The 15,070-nt window shown below is 40.2% G+C and overlaps 1 protein-coding gene across 8 annotated transcripts in view; it reads left to right on the top strand.

The window, feature by feature from the left end:
- The window catches only part of LOC119851238 (myelin basic protein), a 184,321-nt gene that overhangs the window by 71,980 nt on the left and 97,271 nt on the right, over nucleotides 1–15,070 (top strand). For all 8 annotated transcript variants that reach the window (XM_038390772.2, XM_038390774.2, XM_038390769.2 and 5 more), the window contains exon 3: nucleotides 12,933–13,029. In XM_038390772.2, coding sequence (XP_038246700.1) covers nucleotides 12,933–13,029 — 97 coding nt within the window. The remainder of the gene's footprint in view (nucleotides 1–12,932; nucleotides 13,030–15,070) is intronic.

Here is a 15,070-nt window from a genome sequence, read left to right as displayed (position 1 = left end):
GCAAGGCAAAGGGCACATCCCTCACACCAGGGTGGGGACTCTGCCAAATTTCAAGACCCCGCCTCCAAGTATGGAGGCACTAGAGCTTCTCAGTGAAATGGTTGTAAGAATTTGTGAACATGGGCAAAACGATATATTTTTTTTCTTTAATCTTGTTCTCAGAGACAGCTGAACTGCTTTAGCTGAAGCTTTTTTTTTTTTTTTTTAATCACTTGGCATGGAAAACTTCAGCCAATATGGCTAACATTTGCAAAGTTCTAACCACTTTGAACAGGGTCTTATAATAGGGAGTGTCAAACAATTTTTACTACGTAGGCAGCAAACCCTTGCTCCCTTGTGCCAGTTACCTGTGCCACAGAGCTGCTACATTATCCCTCACCTTTCCCATGAAGATGGGCAATAATGTGCAGAACCTTCACTTTTCCCAAACCAAATGCATCAGCGAGTACAGCCACATGGGAGAAGAATGCTGCATGAGAATAGGTCTGCTCCTGTGGTAGTGGTGGTAAGCAGAACAGCTCTCTCCCACTTTCTCAGAGCTCGTGGCAAAACCACAGCTGAGCCCATAGAGTGTAAGCTTTATAGACCCTGTCTATACTCAGCACTATGTAAATTAAATAATAATTTTTCCAAGGCTCTGTGAAGCCATGGCTTGTATGTAACTCGTCAATTTTAAATCTTAAGAATATATATTTTTTCCTTTCCAAAAGTCTGATCAGAAGCTCATTGTTGTTAATAGAATGACTCCCACTCATCTGAGGAGCCTTGGATGATGTCCTAAAACTTTTAGTACCAAACTGCAGTTAAAGTACGTTCTGGCTATTTTCCCATATTCTAATAACTTGTTTTATTTCAACATTAGTGACAACGAACTGTGTTGCTCATATGTTTTGGTTCAGACTCCTGACATTTGCCTAAAAAATGTTATGGACTGCTTCTGCTGTGGGGGGGAAAGTCTGAGAGACTTGGCACCTTTTCTGATCACATGACTATTGGTGACACTAACATACTGTTACCTAAGGACTGTGATCCTGCAATTGTGTGGGAGAGAGGCTCTGAGACCAGGCTGCCATGAGTTTCAGATCAGAATCTGGCTCTTATACTTTAAACCTCCCTTTGCTCAGATTTCCTGACTACTGTGATAGAATATCAACTGAAGTTGTTTCGGAACACAATGTTGATAATTTGCTAGACAAAATATCTCTTTTTAAAATTGCTTTTTGTTTAATCTCCAGTTGAATGTGGTGGTGGGATTTAAAATGTGCAAGGTAGACTGGCCTCTTAGAAATTGATAAGATACTGCTGTTAGAATAAAAGATTCAGCAACCTGCTGTCAGTGTAAGTTAGTATATGTAGCTGTTGCTGCTGTCTAATCTTATGATTAAAGTTTTTGGGACCAGGGTTACTATCATACTTTGAATCCTTTTTTTGTGTGCATAGGTAGTAATGCCAGAGGAATGTGGCTGAATTTGTGTGTGTTTACCCACTGTGTGGAGTCCTTTTGAAGCAGAGAGAGACCTTTTAGGCTGAAAAATAATCAAAAATATGTTTTCCAAGACCAATTGTTTGCAGTTCTCTCTTCTCTTCATTCCATACCCCTCTGAATTACAGAACAAAAAAGCATGCCTTTTTATTTTACAGTTGTATTATTCCCTTGGAATATACTCAGAACTACATTTGAGTATCTAAGATTCATGTTATCTGATGCAACTCCATTGACTTGGAGAGAGAAGAGAAGCAGAGTTACTGGCCTTCAATGGAATTTTAAAAAATTGTATGTGTATTATTTGTTTTGGGTCCTCTGGCTATATGTCTCTCCTTTAGAAAGAATTGATCAAGCTAATAATGTTAAAAATCACTTTTTGACCAACCCTGTTTTGGTCATATAAAAAGCAGGGAAATCAATATCTGATAGTTATCGAACCTGCTGAATTTATAAATAAATGGCAAGAGTTTCAAAAGTGACTTGTGATTATGGGTGCTTCTATTTTGGGGTGCCCCAAGTTGTGACATTAGAAAATGATCTGATTTTCACAAATACAGTGCATCAAATGTCTGAAAATCAGGCCCCTTCTTAGGGTTTCTTGAGTGCCTAAACACTGAGATGTCACTCAAAATCACGAGTCACTTCTGAAAATCTTGACCTTCGCTTTTGATTGTAGAGTATGCAGTTTTCAGTATTTTCCTCACTTGCCTATTTAAGGAAAAACAATTCAACTCATTTATCTAAAACTGTATTCATATTAATAAGAAATATGTGAGCCAAATTCTCAGTTGGTGTAAATCAGTATATAAATACTAGGGGGAAAACCTCTCTATTATAGCCAGTGGAGATATTTCAAGCACTGTCCATTGTTGGAAAATGTGGAACAGAATATCATTCTTACCAATTGACATATTCCAACATAGGATATGAAAGGAAAGTAACTGTGCATTGTTGTCAGCTTTTATTAATTAAAGGTAAAATGTTTGCAAAATTCTATATTTACATATTTATTTACAGTATGATTTGGATGAATTTGATAGCGTCGAATTCACTCCTTACTTGGGCAAAACTTTTCAGTGAAATCATGCGGATTTTTGCCTAAGTGAGGGAATCCATAGTTGAGCATTTTTCCTATGACATTATTACCGTAACTTGTTGGAACACTGTGGGAGGGGTTGGATCAAATAGAAATATCAAGTTAAAATAAAACATGCTGCAGATGTTTGTATTTGCTACATGCCTAATGTTCTTCATGGCTCTCTCTGTCATAGATATTTATTGTCTCAGGGCTTGTATAGGTTAGGACTCAACCTTTTGTGGATAATTGCATTTTATATAATATACATTTTATATATATATTCTTATTGGTGCGAAAAAACCTTTCTTGCCACATATTTATATTTTTGGGATCTCTGAAAGAATTTTCAAGTGTTTTGTTCACTGACTGTGAAAATTGATTGAACCAGTAAAAGCAAAGTGATGACCCATGGCATCCTGTTAGCTCACCTATTTATGCTTCAGTGTCACAGCACGTGAGGTATTTTAATCTACATTGTCCTCACACTGTGTATGCTGCAGTTCTTAGACACACAAGAGAAATGGGAGCAGCTGTAAGTAGCTGTAGTTTTGTAGCTATTATTGATTTGTCGTAACCTGAACACAATTTTTAAAGGATTTTATATTTCAATTTCCTACGTCTTTTTACAAAGCCAGATCCCATAAGTCATTTTTGGACAATGTAGGCCTGAATTTTTAATGTATGGCAAACGTTGTCATTTTGCTATTTTCCCTTCTTTTAATAATCCTGATGTTGATGCTTTCTCTGTTTAACTATTGCACACACACACTGTCCTTTTAGCCTGTTCTTTTTGGATAAGGCTATTGAGAAGTTTGTGGAGTGACAATCTAGATGAATTAGGGTCCTTAGATTTCCTTGACTGCTCTCAATCCTACTTGATATTATATTTTGATTGCACTGGTCTCAGTGATTGATGATCTCCTAGTGAAGAAAAAGTGTCAGAGTCTGAAAGGACATATTAGATTTAATCAGCAGCTGCAATATACCATTGATTTGACTCTGATCCTGGCTGGAGGAAAGAGAATTGCTTTTGGTATTTGTTACTAGCGTTCACAGAGATCCCAGATAGTAGTATTAAAGGCAATTGCTTATCCACTGGAAGAATGCTCAGGAGCAGTTTCACAGAGTCCTTTGCTGCCATCTCTCCTGTTCAGTGTGTATGTAAGGCTACTAGAAAACATACTGAGACAATTTGGGCTGCAGTGTTATCATTCTGCTGATGACCCATTGCCTATACTTTCTTTTCATCAAATGTAGAGGGCAGAGTATTTTACTTGGCTAAAATAAGGGCTTGCATGAGAACAAGCCAACAAAGACTCAATCCAGATAAGGTGGAGAGTATGGTTGGTTGGTGGAAACATTCAGGTGGCAGAAATGATACCTGGTAGAAATTATGTATAGAACTGACAATGATGAGGGGAAGCAATTTGCCTAGGAGATGGACTTCAGCAGTTTTATTGTGGCTTCTTGGTATCTTTTAGAACAAAAATAATTTAAAATATATTAACTCTATCTTCAAAGGTTTGGGGAGATGCCCCTTTTCAGTATGTATCACAGCTGGCCTTTGTGATACTATAGAGTCTGTAGCTACAGGGTCCCTTTTTGTTTAGAGTATTTTCTTTGAATTTGGGCCGCTGGTGAAATTAGCAACTGTAGCACCACAGTGTAAAATGTGGGATTTCAATGCAGTGGGAAACTGCAATTGTTAATGCTGAGGAACTTTTGTTTTGTTAAATGGTATGCTTGATGAGGTTTTTTTTTCACGCATCTCATACAAGGCGTTATTGATAGTGGCATTCACTACATATACAGTGGATGTCAGTTTTGATCTGATGGACCTGATCTGAGATTTCACTGGGGGATCTTGGAACTTGGCTACATAGTGATACCATAGCTAATTAGGCTCAAGTGACTGCAGTTGTGGGGCATACAGACTTTTAGAAGTGAAAATCAGACTTCCCAGTGAATGAAGAGAGAAGGAGATTGATTATACCAGAAAACTATTTGGGAATGATGGTGTGGGGGAGAATTCTAGTGAATGTGGTTTACCCACTGTTTAAAACAAATTCCATTATTTCACTTTTCCTGCAAATTATTGAAAGAGACTGAAACTCATCATGACATTGGAGGCTTTAATGACTGGCAGGAAATATCCAAATACTGAACTAAATCTGAAAGCATTAGAACTATCTTAAAAACGCAAAGCAATGGTAAGAATCTGAGACTAGAATTCTGTAAAATGGCATAAGATAAGTAAAAAGGCTGATTGATGATGAAAGGTAGGGTAAAATAATAAAAAAGCAAAATACAAATGCAAAAATGATTTCTTCAGTACACTGCTGAATACAACACTAATCTTCTGAATATTCTCATCTAGTATCTGAATTCCAAAATTCGTACATTTTGGTGTTCTTTACAGAAACAAATCCTGCAGTAATCTTTTTGTGCATGAAGTGAGAGGAAAGTGTGGAGCTCTCGGGGGGTGGGGGGGGGAAATGGACCAAACTAATATCCATTTTGGTATAGATACAGAGCCAGCAACATAGCTACAAAATCTTGCTAAAATGAGCCAGACTGCAACTTCACTAGCACAAGAAATTCTTACATTTCCACAGGAAATAAATTGCAGCAGATGTAGCTGGGTTATATTTCATGTTTCTGTCTGTCTTTTACTGTAGCCTCTGGAGAATGAACCTGTTCATAGCTTATACTTGTCAAAAGACATTCCTCACTGAATCAAGGAAGATTCTCAAGATTTGCACTGATAGAAGCAGAATATTAATTCTCAAATAGCTTTATGTATTATAGTGTGGTAAATAAATGTATATCCAAACAAGCACGGACGTTCCATATCACTATTGGAATTGCCTAGGTTGGTGGTTTGCAAATACGTCGTTGTTGTTGTTGTCATCCTGGCAAATCCCAAGGCGCATGGCCTCCTTGCTGATCAAGCATCACCCAGATCCATCTCTACCTAGGTCCTCAAGATGTGATAAATTATACTTCTGAAGCTTTTGGTGACCATGTGATTGCTGGCCTGGTAGACAATTCCTTTGTAAATGCACTTTGGAGTTTGTTGGAATTCATTGCAAATATTTAATAATTTTTGACAATAGCCATTTTCAAAATAAAAAGTTGCTTATAAAAATAGAGAATAGTGTTCATTTATATTTAATGCATGGTGGGGTGTGAACATGGTCGGGGGAAAGGCAAGGATTCTTTTGTTGTGTGGGGGAACAAGGAGTTAAAAAAACAAACAAACAAAATTGCTGGTGTGTGAAATTAGGAAAATATTTAACCTAAATTAAGCCTGGCTTTTATTTTGTTACAGGTTCATTGAAGCTAGTTCTGTTGGAATAGATGCTTCTTTCTTTACAACTGTTTCATAATAGGGGATCTGAATAGTTTTTGAAGAGAGAACTATCTTACAATTGAATCTAAATAAAGTATATTCAAGGGTTTTGGTCACTACCATCTATCATGACCCAGGGGCACTGGCTTGTGTGTTAGGGTCTTTGTAAAATTCTGGAATGAAATTTGGACTTGTTCAGATAGGGCATAATAAATGTATATCAATTTTGTCTCAGCAATCTATGCGATTTTGCTCTTTTGTCACAGTGGAATGGAGCATGGGCACCAAGACTTTGTGTGATTGTGCATAAGTGAAGATTAAGATCCTGATTCAGGAACCCTAAGCATGTGCTTACATCTGTCTCTGTTCAGAAAAGTACTTTAATCACATCTCAAATTTAATTCATGGAACTTAAGTATGTGCTTAAAGTTAAGCAAATATTTAAGCACCCTTCCTGAAGAGGAATGCTTTTGTGAATCAGGGCCTAAATGTTTTACCTTCTTTAAATCTCATCCTAAGTGGGGGAGAGGGCTATAGGTCTTATAGTTCAATCATACAAAATAAGCATATTTTGCCCCAAAAATTGCATTTTGAATCCAACTTGAAGGTCACGGCTCACTTCAGTATAGTTACAGTAGAGATGACTTACATAATGTGCCTTTATTTTAAAATCTACTACAAGCACTTTGTGGCCGTGGATGAAGGAATCCCTCTAAGCACAGCTCAGGCAATGTGAGGGAATATGTTTTCACAGTTCTATTCATTAGACCAGAAGGAGATGGTCGGGGGCATGTTAGGACACTAGAGTGGGTAATTAAAAAAGCGGGCTAAACTAGATTTTAAATTCCTTCTCTGTAATGGAAAAATGCTTTTAGAGCATCTGGTCCACATTGGACCATTCTGTTTCTATACAAAGCTGCAAATTTCAGTTATACCAGGAATCAAGTTCTTTACTAAATATTCTTATAAATATTTTTTATTTAAATATTATGTAAAATTTTATTTCCATGTTTGTGGAGGAAGTCCTGTCATGCAGGTGTACTTAATGGTTTCTGCTCTGTCTTGTGCTAGACTTGGGTTCTTGTCTGGGTCCCCGTCTAGGGCCTTATAGAGCTGATGTCTGTCGATACCAACTGTTCATGGAACAGGTTCAGCACAAATAACAATGCAAGATTCCCCCGACCTGAAACCTGAGGGCCCCTTGTCACATTCTGGAGTGCAGCTGAGACCAGTGAGAGGTTGTGTCACCACTTGTATTATAACCCTGCATGCCTCAAAATGCTTCTGCTACTTGTGGCTCCCTGCCTGGGACATACACACAACTAGCAGCCACCATGTACTCTGTGTTCGTTATGCTGTACAGCTCTGATTCAACCAGTTTGAATCCAACAGCTTGCCATCAGTTATCATAGTTATCACCTTTTTTGTCTTTACCAGACGTGGTCCATATTAGAAGGTGATCCCAACAGCCCCCAATAATGAACTGCCCCAGACATGTGTAGTCTTGTTAGGGCTGCTAACTCTGACTTTTTCCACTGAATGCATCCGATGAAGTGAGCTGTAGTTCACGAAAGTTTATGCTCAAATTTGTTAGTCTCTAAGGTGCCACAAGTGCTCTTTTTCTTTTTGTGAATACGGACTAACACAGCTGCTACTCTGAACTCTGACTGAAGTTATTCCAGGAGATTTTTTTTCCCCCCAAAATGATGTAATGTGATTTTCTTAAAATATCCTATTAAAATCTCCCGGATTGCTTTCAATAGTCACCAGGAGATCAATGCCAATTCTGGGGGACTCCAGGCCAGTCCTGGAGGGCTGGCAACCCTAAGTCTTGTCCTTCTCCTGCAACATTCAGAGAGATAAGAAGATCTGTTTGCTCCTTGAAGGAGACAAAACCCACCAGCTTGCCACATTAACTGGAATTGACATTCACTTTAGTACAAACAGAGCACTGTTGGTTTAGATTAATCGTAAAACAAGTTTATTAAAAAAAGAAAATAACATTTTAAGTGAGTTAAAGCATAAGAGATAAGGTTAGAAATGGTTACAAGCAAATAAAAGTGAAAACACATCTAAGTCTAGAACTAAAGCTTGCTAAATTAAATTTAAGTTTTTGTATGTAAATTGAAGTAACAGACATTCCTTTGTTTTAGAATAGACCTGTTTAACAACTTCTGCTGAGCCAAGGCTCTCTGGTTTTCATCATACAGGGGGGATTCATAACCTTTACATTTGATGTTCCTGCATATATTTACCATGGTAGTATTGGCTTGTGAGTTATTAGTTTTCAAGTGATACCTCATATGACATTCCAGGGTGTAATCCAGGCCATTGAGGGCTGTGTCACCCCTGCCCTGCGATCTTGGGTGCCTCATGATGCTTTGCTCTTGTAACATCCAACTTGGGCTGCTCACAAGCAGCCTGCCAGCATGCAGATCACATCCTGAGTGACTGTGTTTAACTAAAGCCCTGGTCCAACAGCTCTGACCCCAGTGGCCTGTTCAGCATATACCAGTCAGACTCTGGTTTCCAGTAATGTTGGTTCTTTGAGTACTTGCTCATTTCGATTCCAGGTAGGTGTGTGCGAGCCGCATGTACAGTTATTGGAAGGTTTTTCCCTTAGCGGTATCCGTCTGTTCAGCTATGGAGCCCCCTGGAGTCGCGCCTTTATGGCGGTGTATATAGGCCCCTGCCAACCCGCTACCTCTTCAGTTCCTTCTTACCGCCTGTGAAGGTTGTTGGAGCTGCTCTCTTCTCTTTCTACGGCAAGCGATCCCCTAGTACTTTTTCCTCTTTGTACCTGTAAAGAGTTAACTTAGTGTTAGTATTTCAGGTAGTTTGTAGAGTTAAGTTTCTGTTGGGGTTTCACCCACTGCGTTTTCCCCTCCCAGGGACTGGGGCATGCCTCAGTCTCACAGGTTCAAACCATGTGGGTCCTGCCAGAAGCCTATGGCCAGGGCAGTGGCGTATTAGTGCCTAGGCCAACAAATTTGCAGGGGTGGCAAATTTATAATAGCAGCCAGAGGCTGCTTCCCCCGGCACCGGTTCCCGCCCTCCACCCCCAGTCCTGCCTTAACTCGACCCCTTCCCCACCCCCATTCACCGCCCCCTCCCTGCCCCTATTGGTCCCCTTCCCCAAATCCCCGCCCCAGCCTCACCTCCTCTCCTGAGCGTGCCACATTCCTCCTCTTCCCCCCCCTCCTTTGCGAAGCTGTTTCATGCACAAGCACTGGCAGGGAATGGGGAGAAGCAGGACCCGGTGGCGCGCTTAGGGGAGAAGGTGGAGGTGGAGTCAGAGCGGAGGTGAGCTGAGGCGGGGGGGGTGAGGGGCGGCAATTATTTCAGGGCCTAGGGGCGGCAAAATCTTTAATCCGCCACTGGCTCAGGGGCGACCTGAACGACTCTCTTTTGAAGTGGTGGGCCTCCCCCAAGCAGACCAACAGGTGCAAGATCTCCAAAGGCTTCTGCCCAAGAACCAAAAAGGAGAGAGACTTTAGGTTAAAACTACTTCTCATGGAGTCAGCTCTCCATCCCCAGCCGGCACAGCTTGTGTCGGACCCCAAGACCAGCACTTTGATTCAGAGTGTACTGGCCTCGGTGAGAGAGAACTGTGGCACCGAAAAAGGACTCTGGGTGCAGAGATCCTCTGCACCGCCACTCCCCAACACTGAAGACCTCCACCACGGCTAACCAGCAGCGCTCGCACTCGCCAGTGCCACGCAAGAACCAGAAGACAGCTGAGAGGGGGTGTTCACCCACAATTAGATCAGGAGAGTGAAAACAGATGAGACGAGAGAGAGAACCACCTGGGATGTTTATGCCCATCAATTTTATAGTTCAGTCACCCTTTGAAATGCATTTTCCTGCGAGTGACTGCTAGAGAAAGTTCTTTCAAGCTGAGAGCAAGAAGGGAGGAGGCTTCAGGCTGTTTCTTTTCACCTATGTATGCTGCAGTGCAGATTTTCTTTATGTTCTTTGTTTCCCCTCTTGCTGTCTGAGGATTCTGTTTACAGCTTAGGTGCACACACATCCCATTAAGACCTGCTTGACTAGTTCTTCCTACACGGGGCTGCATGGGTTCAAACATGTGCCACCAGCGTCATTCAGGGAGAATTCATAACTTTACGTATAATGTTGCTGCATGCATTCCACCATGATGATATTGACTGGTACATTGTTAGTTTTCAAATGATACGTCCCAAAGCATATTTTGTGCAAGATTATTACAGTAGAATGTAAGGTGAGAGTACAGGATGCTTTGAATCACACCCATGCATAGTCAGTCCTTGGCATATCTATTGAGACTGTCAAGAGATGCAAATTTGAATATGGGAATCAGTCTACTAGGAATTTAGATACATTCCATGAGCTTGTTTCATATTAGCCACTGAGAAGCCGACAGATTATACTTCATTACTACTGACCTGTGCCGAAGCTGGTATCCTCAAAGTGAAGTGTCCTGTAGCTAATTAATTACTAATCCTGTGAATCATCCAGTTCTTCATATTAAAAAGCATTCTCAGTGATCAGCTATTTGAGTAGTTTAATACGGTCTACTCTTGAAAATTAGGGTAAAAGCCTTTTGATATTTCTTTCTCTTCTCCTTTTAGCTCTTAATAAACCCTTTCCAGAAATACTTAATACTGCATTAGTCATTTTGGGCCCTTTTCCAAATATTTGATTATGCATGCCAGATTTCCTATCTGCATGCATCTGTTTTGAGTACCTGACTGGTATATACAATGCCAGTACACAATGCTATAAGCTGGATGTTTGTGATTGTCATTATTATTACTTAGCAGTCAGTGAGGCACATAGCAATGAGGTTGGCATGGGAACTGAATGCACAGCATGTTCCCATTACAGAACTGTCAGTTTTAAAAGCTGTTAAACTAATCTTAAGGTGAAAACTTTATAAAGTTCACACATAAAATGAACAAGTGTTGCTAAATTTCCTAAATACATATAGAATTTCTTCTCGCTGTTTTGAGATAACCAGTTTTATCAGGTTAAACAAGAGATCAATGAAAAATGAGCTGTATTTGGCCAGTCTCACTCCTTATTAACAGTTTGTATTTCAATAGCATCCAGAGGCCTCCATCTTGATGAGGGCCCCATTGTATTAAGTTCCATAGAATTACGGAAGAAAACATGGGGGAAATCCTGGTCTTATTCTAGTTAATGTGAGTTTTGTGGTCGACTGACTTCAGTGGGGTCAGGATTTCTCGCATGATTTAAGCCCTAAAGAGTTTACAGTCTAAATGGACAAGAAAAACAAATAGGGTATGTCTACACTGCATACTAAGCCCAGGTTCCCCTTCCCTCCATATATAAATCAGGCAGACTCTGGTCAGCAGGTACTCAGGGATCCTGTGTCCCTGCTTACGGGGTGGGTCAGAGCCTGTGTTCCACTGTGACTTGTGTCCAAGCCCTGTCGTTTTGTGATGCGTCTGCAGCTCAAGTTGCAGACCCAAGTCAGAAGGTCTGTGTAGTGAGGTATGGATGCATTAGCACGTCTGTGAAACCTGGGCCCTGCATTTGTTAGCCCAGTTTACAAGGTAGTGTGGACACTCAAGCATTGGCTTGGAAACGCTGAGGGTATGGACATCCGTAGCTGGCCTGTACCGGCTGACTTGTGCTACGGGGCTCAGGCTAAGAGGCTGTTTAATTGCGGTGTAGACATTTGGACTCGGGCTCTAGCATGAGCTCTGGGACCCTCTGACCTCACAAGGTCCTAGAGCCCAGGCCCCAGCCGGAGCCCGAACATATGCACCACAGTTAAACAGCCTGAGCCCTGAGAGCCAGAGTCAGTTGGATTGGGACAGCTGCAGGTTTTTTAACTGCGGTGTAGACCTACCCTTCATCCACAAGCTTGGGCTCCGCAGACCTGGGTTTACGGTGCTGTGCAGATATACTCCTAGTAATGGACAAAATCTGTGCAGAATGTCAAAGGTCCATATATTCCTAGTTACTGTGTGTGGTGGTTTCTCCCCAAACCATCCCCTTATCCCTCATATTCTCCCCTCTGTCCAGGTGTCTCAGTGCCTGGCTCAGCAGCCTTCTTCCATTCAGACCACACCCAGAAATGGACTCAGGCTCTGTATTTGTGAAGGGGGTGTAGTGGGGAAGAAGCAGCCAATAAGTAGGTGCCTATTGAGTGACTGCAAGGGTTTGGTAGTGTTACCACAAGTCTCCTTGTGTGCTCGCAAGCATGGGCTCTTTGCGGAGCATAGGGAGTATGCATTTTCCCCAAATCCAGCCCCCTTGTGTGGTGCAGAACTGCATGGTTCCATCATTGAAGTCTCACTGTCATGGTGACGGGGATGAAAGGCATGTGATATCACATATTACAATTGTATAAATACTATTATCAATATTGCTGTTTGTTTGTATTACAGTGTTACCTAGAGGCCCTAAACAGACTGAGGTCCTATGGTGCTAGGTCCTGCCCGGACTTAAAGAGAGAGTACCTGTCTCAAAGAGCGTGTAATTTTAGTTTGACAGTATACAACATTGAATTACAGAAATAGCAAAGGGGGGTGAAGACAAGTAATGCAAGCATGTTGCTAACAGTAACCATAACTAACTAAAATGGCTTCCAATGAAGGGAGTGGGAGAAAAAAATTATTTATAAAATAATCCCTAGTGAAAATGCAGAGCAGATGCATCAATTTGGGTTTACCACCACATAATTAGAAAGTGACAGAAAGAAGGGGAGCTTCCAGTGAGCTATTAGATCACCCCGAACTCATGAAAATAGTAAAATTCTGCTTTTTGTGGTTTATTTTCTATACATCTATATATATGCATGCATGTGTATGAAATTGTAAAAGCACTATTTCATCGTTTACATAAGAATATAACCATTTCATAAAAAAACTTATTTAAGAGAAATATTTGTTTCAGAGGGTTTTGGGTTTTCTGTTTTGATTGTTTTTTTCTGATGAATAATGTCAATAATATTCCTTGCAGCTGCTACCTCAAATGGTATATCTAAAGAAGTATTTGTGTTACAGGAGACAAAAGTGGAGGAAGTGGAGGAAACTGAAAATAAAGGAAGCCTCGAAGCAGCCAGACTACCCAAACAATCCTCAGAAGATAATGAAGTGTTTGGTATGTATCTGAAGAACTGGAAAATAAAGCTTGCACTGTAGTGCAAAGAAATCACTCATATTTTTTCATAGCTTTTGTTGAGATAGTATTAGAGCATGCTTACAGATCTTTCTTATAATAAATATTTTCTCCTGCTTTAAGACTCTGATTTGGAAAAGAAACAATGGTTTTGTGACAGTGTAAGTCCATTAAAGCCAGTGATGATGATAGCGTGGAGAATGATGTCAAAGGTTTTTAGCCAATGGATCTGTGGGCAGCACTGCTTTCTAGAGCAGGAACTTTAGGAATCTGGGGAAATTAAGGCAGCCTTACTACTCCAGTTTCAAGAATTTTGGACAGTTCTAACTAATTGTGAAGTGCAGCATGGAATTCATTATTCCCAGGGTGCAAAAGGAGTAGAAACTGAGTAATGAACTGTTTCTTTAACTAAATGTGGAAATGATGCATTAGATAATTTAAACCTGCAGTGGATAAAATTAATTTTCAGAGTCAATTCTTTAGTTCACTGTAAAGTCCTCTGAAGACTGGCACATCTATTTTCAGGGTGTATTACTGCTATTGATGCTCCCAGCTTTCCTCTTCTATGCCATCTATGGTTTTGGGACTTCCCTAGAGAGTTTCATCTAGGGGGAAAAAAAGTGCAAAGAGGGGTTAATATATGAAAATAAATTTTGTCTCAGTGTATGTTTGGTTCTCTCTATACTTGTTTATTGACGGAACAGCTGCAAAATTAATCCTGTGTTCCTATCATCTTAGTTTAAAAATCCCATATAGCCCTTGTAATGCTTGTGCAGTCCTATGGTGTGCATGTCTGTCTTATGTTTAAGTTAATTTTGTTACACACTATCAAGCCATTCTATTGGGGCTGGGACTTAGTGCTGATGAGTTAGTCATTGCTGGCTTACTAGGGATATGAGAGTAGTACTGAGTGTATTCTAGTGGATCCAAGTGCTCTTGGAGAGAACTCTTTGGAATAGGTCAGCACATGAGATGCCTGGAAAATGTAGCTAATAAAATTAGCCACACCTGTAGCTGGGGGAAGAGATTTCTGAGCAAAGCCTCGAGTGTATTCAACATAAATCAGGGAGCTAAAAAGAACTGGCAGCACCTTTAGTTTAAAGAAACTTTTTTGTATTTATTCAGGTGTCAGCTGTTTGTTTTTTGTTCCCCCCTTTTCCCCACCCCAAGAATTAAAGTCAGCTTATTTTTTAAAGGTTAGATCAAAATTTACAAACACAGTTGTTTGCATCCTGTATTCTGGCTTCCAAGAGCCAAAAGGGCTGCTTCTCTCATTAAGGAAGGGAAAATGAAGAAATAATTTAGAACATCTAGTGTACTGGTATTCATGCATGTTAATTCACATCACTCATTATGGGGCATGTAGGAATAAGGGGAAAATACCCATAATAGACATCCTGTTGTATGATACAAAAGTCTGCAAGAGTAACTATCTCTTTTTACCCAAAGTTGCTGTGAGGGTGTGCTAATATGTTACAATATATAACATAAATTACTGTTACATTTAATGATGCCATATAAATTAGATATCTATAAAATGTATATAAATCTTTGATTCACAATTTATAAGCCATTATTCTTCTGTTTAACCCTAACTCTGATGGCACCCAAAATTACCAGTTACTTTTGAAATGTATATGCACATAGCCAAGATTTTTCCAAAAGAATCAGGTAATTTTGGGTACCACAACTTCTGTATGCCAAACTTTGATCTACCTTGAAGGATCCTGATTTTCACAATTTGCTGAGCATCTGCCCTCTGGAATTGGGCCTTTTGAAGATTTCTGCAGATGGACACCTGAAAATTTGAAGCACCCAAAAACTATTAGTCACTTCTGAAAATATTGGCCATATACCTTGAGTAGAACTTTTGTTTAAAAAATGCATTCAGTTGTATCTTTCTTGTTCTTTCTGTTCTGTTTAGATCCATATTATTGGTTGTTTGCCTTCATTTTATTTTTCGTATAAAGGCATACGTTTGAGTGACTTGCAACTCCCATTTAAATTATCCTCCCAATGGCCC

This window comes from Dermochelys coriacea, chromosome 2, assembly GCF_009764565.3.
Source record: "Dermochelys coriacea isolate rDerCor1 chromosome 2, rDerCor1.pri.v4, whole genome shotgun sequence".
Classification (NCBI taxonomy): Eukaryota; Metazoa; Chordata; order Testudines; family Dermochelyidae; genus Dermochelys; species Dermochelys coriacea.
Note: the sequence above shows the minus strand (reverse complement) of the source record. Positions and strands in the feature narration are given on the sequence as shown.